The 18,361-nt window shown below is 43.4% G+C and overlaps 1 protein-coding gene across 3 annotated transcripts in view; it reads right to left on the reverse strand.

Moving 5' to 3' along the window:
- Positions 1 to 18,361, reverse strand: part of TNIK (TRAF2 and NCK interacting kinase) — a 292,122-nt gene that overhangs the window by 125,534 nt on the left and 148,227 nt on the right. For all 3 annotated transcript variants that reach the window (XM_066621727.1, XM_066621728.1, XM_066621726.1), the window contains exons 3-4: positions 13,060 to 13,116; positions 3,908 to 4,033 (exon numbers count right to left, since the gene is read on the reverse strand). In XM_066621727.1, the coding sequence (XP_066477824.1) occupies positions 3,908 to 4,033; positions 13,060 to 13,116 (183 nt within the window). The remainder of the gene's footprint in view (positions 1 to 3,907; positions 4,034 to 13,059; positions 13,117 to 18,361) is intronic.

Raw genomic sequence — 18,361 nt, forward strand, 5'->3', positions numbered from 1 at the left:
AGCCAGGCCCATGCTCATGACAGGACCCACAATGCTGAAATGACCCCTGAGCCCTCAGTGGTACTGAAACCGGTAGCACTGGCTGTGCTAACAGAGGCAGGCACGGGCACCGTGGAGGTTCAGTGCATGACTGTACTCCAGGGCTCCATGTAACCTTGCACTGGCACTGCAGGGATGGTCAACTAGCAGCCCATGAAGAGAATATATCAAGCCCCTGGTGACTTTACTATATTTTAACCCAACTATATGCTCACACCCCCATAACCATGAAGTCCTCACTGCTTAATTATGCCAATTTTTTTTCAATGGTGCTTTTCATGGAGTTTAGTAATGTTGGCAACAAACCTCTGGGTCTCTAACTACTGCTTGGAAACTATTGGCCAATGAGTGTGCAGAATTAACCAGGAAACTCTAAAGCTCTTGGATCTCTACATTTCAAGGCCTCCTCCCACCGCTATATCCCCAAATTTTCTTTGCATCAGAAATGTGGTACTTCACCTGAGTTACCAGGAGAACTTACGGTATATGCTAGAATTCGTTGTGAGCAGTATTTTTATTGGAGGACAAAAAAAAAACACATTTAACAAACCATTCTTCCTCCATTGGCTCTTCCCCTCCTGTTACTGAACACACACACACACACACACACACACACACACACACACAGGGGGAGAGAGAGAGAGAGAGAGAGAGAGAGAGAGAGAGAGAGAGTTGAAAACAGAAAAGTGCACACCAATCACGATGGCAATATAATGCGTCAGAAACCTGCCTCACCTCATTTTGAAGAGATCTTAATCTGTATTGAAAGTGCTTTGGCTTTTTTTCCTCCCATATCACCTCACAGCACTTTGATAAAGAGAATTACTTAGGCGTTATCAGCAAAGACTTTTATTCCAACAAAGACAATGGTGAAAAATAAACAAGCGTCTATCTCCAAAGCCGGAATGATAGAATCCTCACAAGTTCTAATTCAATTGGGCATCTAGACTGCAGTGATTTAGTGTGGCAAGACAAAATACACCATGTCACTCTCTCAACAGTGGGCAAAAGGGGGACATCTAGTGATCACTGAGTCTCACCCACCTCACAGGGTTGTTGTGAGAACAGATGGGAGAAGCAAGGAAATGACAGGTGCTGCCCGGAGCCCCTTGGAAAAAGAGTAGTATAAAAACATAATAAATCAATGTGCTTCAAATACACAGGGTATGACTGTGCATATATATATTTTATATCTCACCTTTTTGTTCAAGTAAAACTCTCTAATCTACTTTCAACTATCTGGCAAGAGAATAAACCCGGGAAAATTGCAGCAACTAAAAAAACCCCTAACATATTTGTGAAGAAGTGATTAGCAACTACTGCCTCTAAGAATAGATAAAATTAGAGGTCTGAATAAATAAGACCTGGAGAATGGTACATGATCTCAGTAATTTGGCTCCCACGCATAAGCCCCAGGAATGATTAAAATCTCATCCATGTAACTCAATTCATTTAACCTCATACAAGGTCACATTTTAGACCTGTGAATAAAGATCTTTACTTTCTTTCAGTTCTGAGGGTGGAATCAAATGTGACAAGAAAATCAGGCTGCCACTCAAACTGGCAGCCTGTTGTCAAACTCCTCCTTCATAGTCTCTAGTGCAACATATTCATATCTCATCATCATTAAGCTGTGCGTCTCTCTGCCTCTACAGAAAGCGGCCAATGGTGAGAAACAGGGAAGGAGAAACCCCCTTCATGTGAAAATCTCCCCATGTTCAGTACACATGGGGGAAGGAGAAGCCAGATGGCACCTGCTGGCCATATTCCCTAGCAGCAGCACCTTCAGCTTTCATTAAAAAAGGGGCCGTGCCTTATGACTATCCAAGTTTTCACAGTATGGCACACATAGGTGTGGTCTCTTTCTCATTAAAGCCAAACACATGGCTGGTAGTGTATGCCTATGGCTTGTACATCCATTGGTGTCAGGAGGCAGGGGCAGAGGACGCCCCGTTTCCTCATGTTCATAAACATGGCGAGGATTTTGTGAGAAGATGGTTATAGGGCTATATAACTATAACTATGGTTATAGGGCAGAGTTTCCCAAACTGTAGACTGGGACCTACTAGTGGGTTATGAGCTGGTTTTTGGTGGGTTGTGAAAAGTTTTTGAAATACGAAATTTTTTTTTTAATATTTGACATTTTTTACTTTGTAAGCACCCTGTCACCTGGGCCCAGCCCCGGTGGCCAGGGTTTCCTCAGGAGCAGGGGTCTCCTCACGGGTAGGGGCCTCCTGGGGGGGTAAGTCAAAAGTACTGCCAGGACTGGGCCCCCGGGAGTAGGGCCCAGGGCCTCCTGGGAACATCCAACAGCCACGTGACTGGAAAGGGTAGGGCCGGCTAAGCCAGACACAGGCTTCATAAGCAGCCTGGGCAGCCTAGGGAGAGGTCACTCCTCCCCTGGCAGCAGGAGTGCTAGAGGGAAGGCCAGAGGGGGTAGCAACCCCAGCCTTATTCTGCAGGTCCATGACCAGAAAGGGAACTTGACTGCCCCAGTCCTTGAGAGAGCGAGCAAGCCAGGACTGGGACCCGCCTGTGCTTCTTGGGTCCCTGGGGTGACCTCAGGAGAAGCAAGGCCGCAGGCCCGAGGACTCTCAGCCAACTCTCCCCAATGCTGGCCAGCTGACTGAGGTCCAAACACTGAGGTACCTGGGGCCCTCCTGAGGACATCTGGGCTGCCCCAAACACCAGTGCTGCAGGCGACCAACCTCTGGGGAACCCATATCCCAGGGCACCAGGCACCAGCTGGGGAGCTCCGCCTGGAACCTCGAGGGGTTGGGAAGGGTCTGGGAATGATCCTAACGTGCGCAAATGGCACAAGTCTATGTAAGCCAGAAGGGCCTGTGACATAACAGGCCCCAAGAATGTTAAACGTCTAATTCAAGTAAACCACCTGTGCAAAGCGACCGTGTCTGTCTCCTGTCTTTCTCTCCGCCAACAACCGCCCGTCATCAACAGGGTAAGCCCCTCATGTTTGGTCCCACACCAGGAGGCGGGGTCTTCGCCCACTATGGACATTACACACCCTTGCCAGATTTGCAGAAGAAAATTATTAGCTAGAATGCTAACCTGTAATATAATCTTCTGATCTCCAAATTAAATTGTCACATTTTCTGATTTCCTCTAGCAACTGATGTGCCACAGATCACATGTGAACCTAGATTCGGCCTTCTGACCTGGTCTGGAAACCCCGAATTGCACATCGTGCTCTCTAGTTCACCTTTCTGGCTACCCTGGAATAACCGTAAACGTTTGGGGGAAACAGTCCTTAGGGAGTTTCTAGGGACTCCATTTCTAGGGAGAGTAGCAAACGTGTAGACATATATTCAATACATGAGATCTCTGGTCAGAAGCACAGGACCATGATTATTAATTAATAAGTTAATTTTTAATAAAATATTTCTTTCCATATCAATTTTTGTCTAGCTAGTGGATTACAATAATCATTTTTAAAAGTGGATGCCAGTGCTAAAACATTTGGGAAGCACTGTTACATGGTGATATAACAAGATAAGCTATGTTACAGATATGAGGTGGAAGTTGTCATGGAGCTGCCATTTTGAGCAGCAGTTCTGTATGCTCCTTTCTGCCCTTGGTTTAGCCTCTTAATTTATACATACACTTTTTTCCCCCTAAAGTCAGAAATAAAGTTACTGTCCCTATTTCAAATTACAAACTGTGTTAGAAGTAGTAGTAGTACTCACTCACAATGATGTGCAAGTGGTTTAGGAGTGACCCCTTGTTATGAATTTAAGAAAGGACAAAAGCAATCCATGGAATTGCAAAAAGATTTTGCAGCATGGAATGCACAGATATGCTATATTTAATCACAGAGAATCGAAAGATAGTATGTAAAAACACTCCATACCCAGAGCTGATCATCCATTCCTGGGGGATTCTTTTTAATGAAAGCACCATAATAAGTAGCAATATTTCGATGATGAGAATATTTCTTTAGCATGTTAATTTCTTGTTTAATCTCTTCTTCTTCATCCTGGATAAAAACAAAAACAATCAGTGCCACTTGATCAACAACAGACTTATTTATATTCATCTTTCTTATAGTCACTCACTGTCATCCCTCTCTCATTATTTTGGTGCCCCATGAGCAAGGTCATTTCCACAGTGCAGAAAAAAACTGAACCAGGGTTTAATGCTAAATGAACACACCCAGTACTTGTCAGCAATATGCATGTCTCCATTCTTCCCTTTTGCTTCCAATTTAGTGGCATATCATATTGCCTATATATCAGGGCAAAGTGTGATATGCATAAACCATGACTGAGAATCCAGTTTAGACCACAGTATAGTTGCATCCTGGTTTGCATTAACCATAATTTGTCTAGTTCAGCTACTTGGTTTTATCAGCTACTTGACCCACTTAGTGGTCTTGGACAAGTTTATATCCCCTACCTCTGTTACCTTTTGATGAAATATGGACACTGTAATTATAAATGTATGAAGAACTGCAAAACATTTTGCAATCTTACCAGCTGATCCTTACAGGTTATAGCCCAATTCATATATTTCTTTAGGCCGGATCAAGAAAACAGGGTGTGTGTTTAAGGCACTAAAAAGTGGTTTGAAAGAGGTATATAAATATATATTTGGACCTTGGCATCCACAGTAGTTTCATTCTCTGAACCCCTGTGGATGCAAAAAACCAAGGATAACCAAATTCACAGTCAGCCTGACCTGTACCCTCAGAAAGCAACCAGGGCTGTGCTCCAGTTGCATCCAGAGGGTGTTTTGAGGTACAGGAAGGTTGTGCACAGCCTCCCCACATCTCAGAATGCCTGTGAGAAGCATCAAAGATGCACTTCCAGTTCTTTCAAATAAACCAGAAGTGCATCTTAGAGGCCATCTACAGGCATTCCGAGACACAGGGAGGCCAGGTGCAATCTCTTCAACCTCAGAACACCCTCCAAACATGATCAGAGCACAGCTCTAGTCGTGTTCAGAAGGTACAGGTCGGGCCTCAGTGTGGGTCGGGGGACCCGCATTGAGTCAAAGCCTCACGTGTAAAATCTGTGAATGGTAAGGTCCGACTTGTATTTCATTCGGCTCACTGTGGCCTCTGGTCACAACAAGAACCTGACATTGTTGTATTGCTCCTCCCACATGGTCCTTACCCTTAATCAACCAAGCTTTTGGTACTTGTTTCTGTTTGCCAAGTCTTTCTGGCAAATCTTCATTCCTCCCCCCACATATTCCCTTCTTATTTTTCACACCCTCTCAAATCATGTGCTATCTCTCCAAGTTTCCCCTGGTCTATTAATCTCTCTCTCCATTTCTTTCTGCCCTTATTTTCTACATTTCTCCTTACTGTGCTCACCTTCCTCATCCTCTTTTTCTTTACTTCCTGCCTGTAATCTAGTCTTCCTCAAAGGATTTCTGCATTTATTTTTAATTTAAGCCAACTCCATGGTGCTGAAGATTGCATGAAGAATTACACTTCTAACTGTCTAGGATTGCCCTAGAGGAAGGCTTTTCAAACTGGGGCGTCGTGTCGCCCCAGCCTGTGGGCCCTGGCCTCTGCCCCCTTAAGGGGCGGGGACAGCGAGGAGGCAGCTGAACGATCCTCAGGATCGCACCACTCAGGGGGCCGCAGGGGCTTGGGTGCACTTACCAGAGCCTCCTGCAGCCTCCCAGGGGTGCAGTGAGCCCCGCGTGAGGGTCTGCAGGGCTTCCCGATGCTTTAGAAGTGAAAGTGGAGCGATCGCACACTACTTCCGCTAAACCAGAAATGGAGTGCAATTGCTCCACTTTCACTTTTCACACGGGGCTCCCCGTACCCCTGGGAGGCTGCAGGAGGCTCTGGTAAGTGCACCCAAGCCCCTGCAGCCCGCTGAGCAGAGCGATCCTGGGGATTGTGCCGCTGCCTTCCCCCCGCCCCCACTGCCTCCCCCTGCCCCTGCAAGGACTTAACAGTAGTTTTCAAACTCCCAGAGAGTTTGAAAACTATTGCCGTAGAGTCTCCAGGAATCAGCATCAATCTTCAGGCAACTACTGAAAACAATCCTGGAGATTTTAAATAGGAATTTTCCAAGAATTTTCAACATCATTTCACTTTGGGGAGGGATATCCAGAAATAGCTCAGTCAAAGTTGGCAGCCTTACTGGGAACAAAGACCTGATGTTGACTCCTCCTGTTCCACCAGAAACAGGAAAGCCTGTTGACTTCCTCTCTTCTCCTGCTGCCTTCACCTCCCTGTCAATACCTTCCAATTCCAACTTTCTAGTATTTTATAACCAGAAAATAGAACAAACTAGCTAAAAGAATATAGATCAGGTAAATTGCACACTCAAGCTTTTTTCAAGTTGTGTATACTGACCAGATGTCATATAACTTGCGGAGAGAAGTGCTGTTTTCCTATTATGTACAGTATTATAGGGAGAGTATTATAATGCTTCTGATTAAGGGCACAATCCTCACCAACTTTCCAACACCAAGGTAAGGGGAGCTCCAAGGTAAGGGAACAAACATCCCCTTACCGTGGGGAGGCCTCCGTGACTTCTCCCCCAATTGCAAGACACAAAACATGCCCATTGGCACAGCTATGTCAGAGAGGAACAGATGGTTAGGATTTGGACCCAAGTATTATAGGGAGAAACTTGGCTTTGTGATGTTTGAGAGAGAATTCACTGAAGGACTATGGAACTTAAGGCAATAAGGGGAAAAATGAATAGCAACATACAGCTTCAAAAAAAAAAGTGCTTGAGTGCGCTGCGATTGGAGTAACGTTGAGCAGAACGAAAGTTCTGTTTACGGGTTAGATCTGATCTGTGATCTGATCACAAATACAGACCAGAGCTGTGGAGTTGGTACACAAAATGCCCAACTCCAACCCCACCCAAAATTGCTTTCAATTCTGACTCAGGCTTCACAATTCCAACTCCACAGCCCATGACGAAGGCTGTGGAGTCAAGGAGTTGGAAGCTATTTTGTGCTGAGTCAGAGGTTTTGCATATCGACTCCACAGCTTGGTTTTCTTGGGTTATCATCCGGTCAGCAATGGTATGCCAACTACTGTAACTCTCAGGGCTGTGGAGTCTGTACACAAAACCTTTGACACCGCCTCCACCCAAAATTGATTCCAACTCCAAGCCCTGATACAAACCATGATTCCAAGCCCTGATACAAACCATGACCCAGGCCACAGTCTAAAGGCACATAATGCTGAAACCTTGCTGAAACTAAGCAGTTCTATATCAGTGCCTGGACAGAAGTCTCCTCTTGGAAATCCCAAGTTTAATCCTTAGACTGATGGGAGAAAGATGGCATAGAAATGTAATAAATTAATTGTTTGATGCTACATCTATCAAGTGATGAATAAACACATGAGAGTGCATTGGTTTGGACCAGGAGTCTCCAATCCATGGCCCGAGGGCCAGATGTGGCACGCGGAGATCCTCTATCCAGCCAGCGGCCAGCCTCCAGCCCCCTGAGCGCCTCTGGCCCACTTGACCAAACACAACCAGGGTTGTGTTTGTGGGGTGAGGAAATGGGGGTCCATTTAAGTGTGTGTTTTATTTCTTGGAATGTGTTGGTTCTTGGAGAAATCCTGGACATTTGAGCCCATCCATTCATTCATCTAAGTTCCATCTCTAAGATATTTATTTAAATTTTATATTTAATTTTTTTTCCCCGGCCCTCAGCACTGTGCCAGACACTGTGCCAATGCGGCCCTTCAGCTGAAAAATTTAGAGACCCCTGGTTTGGATTAACAATGTAGTGTCCCCAGCAAACAGTAGGTACTTTCCAATATGCTTCATTTTGTGGACAACCCATGTTGAGGCATCTCTACTGCAGTATCAGTTGCAAACTTGGGGCTTGGCAGGCAGACATTATGTAGTGAAATATCCACCCGTATTCCATGTTCCTGACATGTCTTCACAGGGGGCAGAGATATGCCTATCTTAGCACAGTAAAAACGTGCAAGAAATTTTGATAGAAATCTAAAGAGTAAAGCATTCCATATTTGAACAGCCACTGTCTGTTCTAGTGGCTGTCTGCTGGTATTCATTTGCATCTTTTTAGATTGTGAGCCCTTTTGGGACAGGGAGCCATTTAGTTATTTGATTTTTCTCTGTAAACCGCTTTGTGAACTTGAAGTTGAAAAGCGGTATATAAATACTGTTAATAATAATAATTTGAGCCTGACTTTGCAATCTTGTGATAGCAGTCAAACTTTGGGATTATTATATATAGGCAAAAGAGCAGCTGAATAATTCAAGCTGTTTTTCAGTTTGTTTTTTTTAAGCATTATAAAGTCTGAAAATTCTGCTCCTTAAGATAATTTGTCCTAGCAACATGGCTATGGAAAGGAAGATCTGTCCAGGGAAAGGTCTAACCAGGTCACATTTTGAAAGTGCTGCAGTTGTGTGCATTTTTGAGAATTGTTGCTGGGTGTTTAATAATAACTTAGTAGTTTGGTCTGCTACTGAGTGCATGTTTGAGTGGCTGTCATGTGCCCAGTTGTAGGAGCTATTGCCCTGCATGCTCTCATTTGTCAAGAGCTGCTCCTGCACATGTGTAAAAGAGTTGCTATGTTATGTGTGTGACAGAATGGCAATGCTGTGTGTTTACATTCAGAATACCTACCAGTGCTGTGCATGTGTACATATTGGTGTGGGCTACTTTTGTGCATGTTCTCTTCAGCACTGTTGTTGTGTGCACCACTGTGTGAGAGATACTGCAGCGTGGATTTCATAAGTTGCTGCTCCCGTGCCTGCATGCATGTGCAAAAGTTACTGCAGTACACACTCTTTTTATACTGTTGCTACTGTGTTCCGATTTGTGTGACCTCCCACTATGTGCCACTGTAAACATTCTTGCTGTGTGTGGTTTTTTTTTTTACTTCCAATGTGTGACTGCTGTGTGATTGATTCTGTGTACATAATGGTAGTTGCTGAATGTGCAAGAGCTGCTGTCACATGTAGGTTTTCAACATCAGAAGCCAGTATGTGGAGAAAGTAAGTGAATCGCGCGTGCAAAAGAGAGGGTGTGGGGACTGGACTACATCTTGTGCTTTGAAATTTTAATTGTGTTCTTAAAACAAGTTCTCTCTGCATCTTATGCTACATTCCCAGACAAAGAATTTAACAACTAGGCTTAAAATGTTGTGTGATTCTTGGTGAATTAAGGCTCTTATTAAGTAACCCCTCAAGTGCTTATGTTTCCAAAAGCTTTAGCAATTTTAGACTTTCTTCCCCTGTGGCTTTTTGGCAAGCGTATAGTTTTATTTTCCTCCTATTAAAGGAATAACAAGCTTAATGCCTTCAAAATCCCTGTTCTTTTTGTCATGTAAATTCCTCAGTGACCATATTTATGCATTTTCTAAGACATTTCCTAACTATACAATAGCTAAATGTTCACACACCCCTGTAGCTGTTTGTTGTGAAGCTCAAAATTTCAGAGCTCAGTATTTTAAGAGCTTCTTCAAATGGGATGCCCCCACCCCACACATACACCTTGCTGCTAGTAAATGATGCTCAGCAGCATCATTTTTGGCCCAGTGAACTGCAGATTCTAACATTCTGGAAAGCTGCAACTCAGTAAGGTTAAACACTGACTAGTACCAGGAAGGTACTTTTCTCAAACTGGAAAAGGAAAAAAGGAAGAGGGGGAATAGAGAGAAAGAGGAAATATGGAGGGGAATGCTGAGCAAGAACATTGGAGAGGGGAGAAGAGGCTGGCAGAACACTGGGTAAGGGAGACAGCATTTGACATCAGAATTTCACATGAGATCTTGGGCCTCCTGGACCCCCATGTTCAACAGAACTATTCTACTGAATACCTACTGTTGGGGGGGGGGGGAAACAACAAGAGAGGGCAAGTGCCTTCATGCCTGGGCTCTGGGTTCCCTGGAAGCCTCTGGCTGGCCTCTGTGAGAAGCAAGATGCTGGACTAAATGGACCTTTGATCTGACCCATCAGGGCTCTTCTGATGTTCTTAGAATGGGCCTGCCTACTCATCAGGATGGGATGGACATTCATCCCTCTCAGTTAGAGTAATAAAGCAGCAAGTCAGAGCAGGCACAATTACTTTCCTGATGTTGGGAAACAGGAGCCACCTGTAGCTTGTTTGGCACGTGTTAAATTGTTCTGCAACCAGAATATTCAGAGTGTATACAGTTATCAAGGCTTTTCCACTTCTTTAATCTGACTGCAGACAAGTCCACTAATTCATAGCACTTACAATTTTCGTGTATCTTTCCCTATAGGATTACACTCTCACTCGGATGCCTTAAGACAGATTCAGTCCCTCATTACTTTTTGAAGTGGAAGGCGGCTCCCTCAAGTTATTCCCCATCTCTCTGCAAGCAGCTCTTGAGAATGAGTAGCAATATGCAAGACCAGCTCTCCAACAAACCCATGAACTGAAAGTACTTGCAACTGCCCAACAAATTCTCAAGTCTGGCAGGGAGCCAGCAAATGCATTACTTATTCAAACACAGCAGGAGCAGCAGTATTCATATTATTATTAGGATTAATTGGTGAGGGAGGATCCTTGGCCAAGGCAGATATACATTCAGACTTCTTTTCCTCCCACAGTATTACAAATGGTGAGTATATACCAAATCTGTACTGAGTGCCTATGACTGACCAATTCAGCTGCTCAAAAGAGCATTTGTGGTGCAGGGCATGCCAGTTACAAAGATTGTGCTGAAGTCTTGGCATGCGGAAGGGGACTATGAGGAAGAAAGGTTTGCGATATGAAATAACACAGGAAGGAAAAAGTCAGTGGAGAATAGATAGGAATGGTCTACTACACACTATAAACCAGGGGTGCTCACACTTTTTTGGCTCAAGAGCTACTTTGAAACCCAGCAAGGCCCGGAGATCTACCAGAGTTTTTTTTACAATGTTCGCACCATCATAACATATAACATTTATGTGTACAATGTATGTTGGTGTACCTTGAGCCCCACTGAGTATAACAGGACTTACTCCTGAGTAGACATGCCTAGGATTAGGCTGTGAGGCTGCAATCCTAGCCACACTTACCTGGGAGTAAGCCCCATTGAGTACAATGGGCCTTACTCCCGGCGTTTCCTCCCAGAGGCACCTGAAGGGGGGGGGCTCGGCACTCCACGATCTACTCATTTTGCCTCGCGATCTACCGGTAGATCGCGATCCACCTATTGAGCACCCCTGCTATAAACGCTGAGAAAGGTCATCAACCTATTCTAGAGATCCAAAACAATAACCTGGCTGTTTATCAAAATGACATTGTTTATCAAATGACTTGTCATTCTCAAGTTTGCTTTCAGAGGAGAATCTTTCAGGAGACATATTGTTCCTCAGCCCCCTTCCTCCCCAATCCTTAAAACTTAAGCCATTTCTTAAACTCCTTACTTAAAACTTAAAACTCAAGCCATTTCTGCCCAACATTGCATAAATGCAACAGGGATCAAATGTGTACACCTGTGGGCCAGGTAGAATTAATACAGGTTGAGAATCCCTTATCTGAAAAGCTTGGGACCAAAGTTTTGGATTTATTTTTTTTATTTTGGGATATTTGCATACACATAATGCAATAATTAGGGGGTGGGACCCAAGTCTAAACACAAAAGTCATTTGTTTCATGTACACTTTATACACATAGCCTAAAGGTAATTTTATACAATATTTTAAATAATTTTGTGCATGAAGCAAAGTTTGTGTACATTAAACCATCAGAAAAAAGTTGTCACTATCTCAGCCAGCCAGGTGGACAAACTATGGTTGTTTGGCATCTTTGTTATTCCCAATTCTGAATTTATATGCTACCGATAAGCAATCAGTTTCTTATAAGTACTTAACAGTCAAAAATATGACATTCCATTAATACAGTGTGGGGGGAAATGTGTTCAGGGTAACTAAGCAGCACACTAGCACTACCAAATACTTCTATCAGCCATTTTGGATTTTGGAGCATTTCAGATTTTTGGATTACTCAACCCGTAATAACAGCACAAATACCATGCTTTTTGGTGTTCGAAGCTTGTCATATGTATAATCTTGTTGCTGACCTTACAACAACTCTGTAATGTCCCAGTAAGTATTATTATCTCTGTATTGCAGCTGGGGAGCTGAGAAGGAATGGTTTGTCTAAGGACACCTAGTGGGAATCCACGGCAGAGGGGACATTCAAACTAGGGAATTCAAGCCCATGAGTCCCATTACTGGTTGTGCCCTAATTGCTAGATTATACCTTTGACCTGATCTACACATGCAGGAGAATTAGGTGGTAGCACAGGCCTCAGACAGAACGGGAATGTGTGCCATATTGAAATGCTTTCCCACAAATAGTCCTTGTTAAGTAAAGTAAAATTGTTTAAAGAGAAAAGTTACAGCTCAGCCCATTTCCTGCAACTTCTTTGGAGTAACTTACTTTTATAGTTAAAAAAAAGTTTTTTTTAAAAAAAAATTTTAATGAGCAAGGTTTTTGTTCTTTTTTTAATTAAAAATGTGATCTCCCACAAGCAGCCTGAACTTGAACAGTCCATTATTTTACCTCAGAACATTTTTCACTCATCTCATTCTGTTGCATGTGTACACCAGACCTAACTCAGACAGCCCTGACTGACTGATCTGTGCCAGCCTGAGGCTTCCAGACAGGGTTGAGTTCCACCATCTCTCATTTATTTATTTTATTTTATTTATATCCCACCTTTTTGCGCTATGGGCACACAAGGCGGCCTACAACAATTAGCTCCAACAAATACAAAATTAAAAATTAACAATTAAAAACAATAATTAAAACAATTTACAAATAATTATTTAGGAAGCTTAGCCCTGGTTTAGATGGGTTACACTGCCACAGCTACCTTTCGCACAGGTTTCAAGCTGTAAAATGAAGCTGGTTGTGATCCAGAATCTTTTATGTGTCATTTAGAATCCACTGCAGTTCTCACCCAAGGCCATGAGTGTCCTTGTATTCCCAACAAAGGAAACCAAAATATTTATGGACACTTTTAGCCATTTTACATTGGGGACAAAGGATTAGGAAAACACGTAAGAAAGAATACATTACCCCGGTGACGTCCATAACTTTAATAGCTGCAAGCTGCCCCGTTTTGACATGACGGCCCTAAGAGAGAAGAAATGAACAGTTTAGTTTTCCCAGCTACACAGAGACACCAGGAATTCAGTGACAAAGGTCCCAACTGAATTGCAGCCTGATTGAATTCAACTAGTTGACTGAAAATAGTTCATCATCTGCAGTTTAATTCCCAAAGAAACCCATCAACAATAGTCTTCAATAGCATCCCTTTGCTATTGCCAACCATTAGGGATGTGCAGCTGTTTAAACAAGACACAGGACACCTTCTGAACTCTTATAAGCAAGTAAGTAACAAAATAAAATGTAAACAAAATAAAAACAAAACAGCCAGCATTAAAAAAGAAAAAAAAACAAAACAAGACACAGGACTTCAAAGCAAAAATGACACAATTGTGCTGAATGCCAATCAGGAGAGGTAGGTTTTACACCTCTTCTGAAAAGCCAGAGAAGCAAAACTGTGAGAGAGATCTTTACCTCACCAAATATACAGTTTACTCTAACTACAGGACTGTTCACATCTTATTCTGCCTCAGGTACAGAATGCTAGTAGATGTGTTTGGTCCGGTTTTTTCCACTGGAACTAGAGCAAATCAGACCCACCCAGTACATCTAAATCAGGGCCCTACGTCTTTTTCACCTTGTACATAACTTACACCACAGAGGAACAAAATTTCCACATTTTTGGAATTTTTTTTTTAAAAATGATTCATTCTAAGTTTTTCTTCCTAGCCTGAAGTATAAGATTTGGGGAGACAAGGGCAGAACACATAAGCTGAGGTAATTCACGTCAGAGCTGGCACCTTGGTGCTAAATAAGGTCCTGGATATGGAAGAATTAGTAGATTAACCTCATTCCACATGGAATGAAATTCAGTAACATGGCATAACTGTCAACCTTTGACAGGATGAGCCATTATGACTCAAGGAAGCTGAAAATGAGAGCCACAGAAGGAGGCAACACAAACCAAATCACATCACTGTTCAAATTATTCACCAAAAAGCTGAAGAGAAATTGGATATGGGAACCTGAGCTGATTAACCAGTGAATAACATTACATATTATCACTGCAATTTTGCAATTCACATTTAAGGTGGACACGTTCTTCAGCACTTAAGGGTCACTTCTGATGTGACTTTAGCTCTTTTTCAGCAGTTCAAGAAGTACTTTCAATGAACACATGGGGCAGCAGAGTGGACTTCACTTCCAACGGGTACATGCAAGGAACTTCCATGCGTATGCCCATTGGGGATGAGTAGTTCTTACCCACAAGTTCAATAGATTCTACCCCAAGTTCTCTCTAAGAATGGAGGAGTTTCTGCACGCAGAATGACCCCTGCCATGGGTGAAACTCTCCTTTCATGGATGGAAAGAGCTCCCATTCACAGAAGAATGATACAGCCCATTAAAACGTGGAATACAACAGAATAAATGTACTTTATGAGCAACTGAAAAAGTTATTCTCTTATGCATGGCTATTTAAAAGAAAGAGAGTGGCTAAACAAGCAAATCTGATATCTATGAGAGACTGCACCTTTCTTCAGGAGTGACCCAAAAAGTACTAAGGGAGATACTCCACATATACACCAACCCAGTGTCACAGAAGAGCAAGGGCACAATCATGATGTATACATTGTCAAATGAACCCTGGATTTACTGCATATAAATACATTCAGAACAGTCTAAATCACTGCAAATATTTCAATAGTGCAATAATATACAGATAATATATATATATATATATAAAATCTGGGAATAACATCCAGGGTATTTCACTGCATTCATCTTAGTTATTCTTCCTCTCCTTCTACTCTGAAATAAGCCCCATTGACTTCACTAAGATATGCTTCTGGGGAAGTATGCTTAGGACTGCAGCCTTTGCCTAACTTGAAAACATCTAAGAAGCTGCCCTTTCCAGTTGCCTCTGAGAGACTACCAGTTGGGGAACACCCAGAGCAGTGTATATATTATGATACCAATTATTATGTGCAGTGGGTTTGCATCACCCAGTATGGGGGCCAGTGTGTCACCTCCATGATAGACCTCCTCCCATGCAGTGGGCACAGCAGTGCCCCATGTGGCCAGCATGATGACGTGCCATTGTCCCACCCCCACTGGTTTTTTTGGCCATAACATTAGAATAGAGATATTTCAACACGGTTTGTTTCATTGCATTCTGTGTGAAAATACGTATCAAATGATATATAATGTGATGGTATTATTCAAAAATACCAAAATTTAAAAATTTTTAGCCAGTAGTGGTGTCACACACCCCCGGTGTGCAACACCCAATCACCCAGTATCGTCCACCCCTGTTAGCAATGCCACTGTCACATGGCCAATATTTTATTTCTGTCTGCTTCAAGGAGTGCAGGACTGATGCATTTGAACACATGATGTTCATGTGTATATGAGTACTTGGTGCTAGCTGTCTTTGTGGAGACCAGACCGGTAATGTGTGCATTTACAGGACAGATGGCATGGCCCACACACCCACAGGTCAGAAAGGGCACACTTTTAACTGAACCATGTAATAACAGGCCTCCCTCCTTAGTTGATCAATTCAAATGGAGATTTGCTTAAATTCAAGTGGAGTGTTCATGCACCAATATTTAGATAAAGTTTTCAAATCCACTTGAAAGAGAGTATTTGGTAACTTGTGACCATAATTACCTCCAGAAAACCCCCAAGTTTAGATAAAATAACATTTGTAAAATAAAGGGAAATTTTCACACCTCCAACAGTCATCATTAAGCCCATGACTGAGCCTAATCTAGGAGCAAGCCAATGAACCTCCAACTAGCTACTACTGGGTAGGAAAAACAAAGGCAGAATCCAGAAGGTGTCCTCAACTAGCAGCAGAGGATTAACCAAACTGAGATAACCCAACCGAGAATCCCATAGGACTCTTTGAGGCAAAACATATAAGAACCCTTTGCTTTAGATCCCTGTGTTCTTTTTCTTTGTTATCCCTTTACCCACTGAATCCTGCCTTGCCATTAGCCTCTGGAACAGTAACCCACTAGTTTCATCACCAAGGGACACTTTCCACATGCTCACTAGCCATTCTCCAGAAGATTCTGTGGCTGCTGTGGTCTGTTGGACATCAATGTCAAACTACTTGGACATTTTCTTGATTCAAGAACACCCCTAACACTCTTCTGCAGCTGGCATTGCAGAGCAGATCAGCAGTGGGTAGGCAAGCTTTTATTCAGGGAAGTGCTGCCAGAACTGATCTTCACATGGAGGAAGTCCTGATACGTTTTTCAAGAACCGCAGAGTTCCCCAGAGTGCAAACTGATGATCTACACAACCAGTTCCACTATTCAGTGTCATATAGGATAAACTTTACCTAATGCTGAATGAACCCAAATCTGTCAATTACATTTTTCTTGGTTTTTTATTTAAGAAATTTATACCCTGCCTTTCCCATGCTGAAGCAAATGCCCAAGGCCTCTTACAAAGCTCCATAATGGCTCCAAACCCATCTGGTTTCACTTTTTCCTCCCAAGCAGATCCATCAGAGATGAAGCCCTGGGCAGGTGAGGGTAACCATTTCTTTGCAATTTCTGGACCTCTACCCTGGTCTACTATTGCTGCTGCTCCTGAAGCAGAGATATCAAGGATTCACCCGGGGGGGGGGGGTTCAGATCTCCCAAGATCCCATGTTCTTCAGGATGGGCCTATGGGAGGGGCACACTTTTGTTGATTTGCAAGGGTGGAGGTTCCATCTAGATCTCAGTGGCCACCAAGGTCTTCTGCTGGAAGTGGTTTCTCTTCCTCTACTGCAGAGGCATTCTTCAAGCAAGCCTGGACCCGGACACCAGGATGCCTTTTCAGTCTAGCAAAACGCTGTTTCAATTGATGAAACAGGTAATATTTGCAGGATGTAACCAGTGACATAAGCGGGTGTTTGGCCAACCTCCTGCCTATTAGCCACAGCAGGATCTCCGTTTCATGAGACAAGAGCGGTCTCTTTTCTGCAGCAGCGTCAGGCCTTTGGCCTTGCCCTCTCAGAAGTCAATGTGTTAAAATATCAGGCTCTGCCCAGTCCTGAGCTTTTCAAATTATATAAATAAAACTAGGTCACTGGAGAGTCCAGAGGGAGGGAACAGTGTTGCCAGTCAACATGTCAGATCACACACTGGGACGCAGGCAACCAGGAGAGGGGAAACAGGGATAAAGAGGCATCAAGAATTTGATGAGATGGATTAGATGCTTTCAGCTGCCACCTTTTGTGAGGGAAAGTGGAGCACCCGCCCACTCATACACAAATCACACTGACTGTTTCTCTTCTAGGAAAAAGGCACTCGAGAGAGGGAAAAAAAATTGTTGGTGTCCATGCTAGTATTATAAACTGTTCTTAATCGTTTTCCTCTCAGTAACGCTGCATTCAGTGCTATTTCCCAAAGAGAATTTGTGCCCAAACTGTGAGAAGTTGGGTGCTAATTTTTCTTTTTCTTTTTCCTGCCCCTCATGGACTCAGAACCTAAGGATCTGGAGGAAGACTGTGGGAAGGAACTAGATCAGCCCCTGAAGTTCCAGGAGATTCCTGCCTTGCCAGAAAACCCCTCAAGGGAGTACCAGGAGCCTCGGCTGTCAACATGGCTTTGCCAGAGAAGACCACCCTTCCCATCCTCAATTCCAAGGATTCCACCTTCTGATGCAAGGGGTTACCCCACTACTACAACAGCTAAGAGTTACTAGTGGCTTCCCAGGCCAAAGCTTGAGGCAATAGACATGATCCCTTTAACATACAACTCTCTTCGGGGTAAAGGGGAGAAGCTAAAAACACACAGACTACAAGACTAAAAGGCTCCTGACAAGTGCTGGAGTAACGGCCTTAAGACACAATCCTATGCATGTCTACTTGAAAGTAAGCCCCAGTGATTCAATGGGACTTATTCCCAGGAACATGGGTAGATGACTGCAGTCTTAGTTGCTGCTGTGAATGCATACTGGCTCCACTGGGAGCCTACCAAGTTTCTGATCTCTCTTGCATCTAGTCTACCTTCATTTTGCCAGTACCACTGCAGGGTTCTAGACAAGAATGCACACAACCTTTGTTTCATCATGGAACACGAGGTGGCGTTACCAGATGATCAGCCATCCATGCAATGGCTGGACAAAGATCTGTCTAGCTGCTGCAAGGTGACTGTATCATGCGCTCATGCCCTGGAACCAAGTATGTTAATGATACCTCGCACAGAGCATGAGTCACTTCTCTTAGGGCTATACATGGGGATTCCATCAGAACACATACGGAGTGCAGAAT

Source organism: Tiliqua scincoides, chromosome 3 (assembly GCF_035046505.1).
Source record: "Tiliqua scincoides isolate rTilSci1 chromosome 3, rTilSci1.hap2, whole genome shotgun sequence".
NCBI lineage: Eukaryota > Metazoa > Chordata > Lepidosauria > Squamata > Scincidae > Tiliqua > Tiliqua scincoides.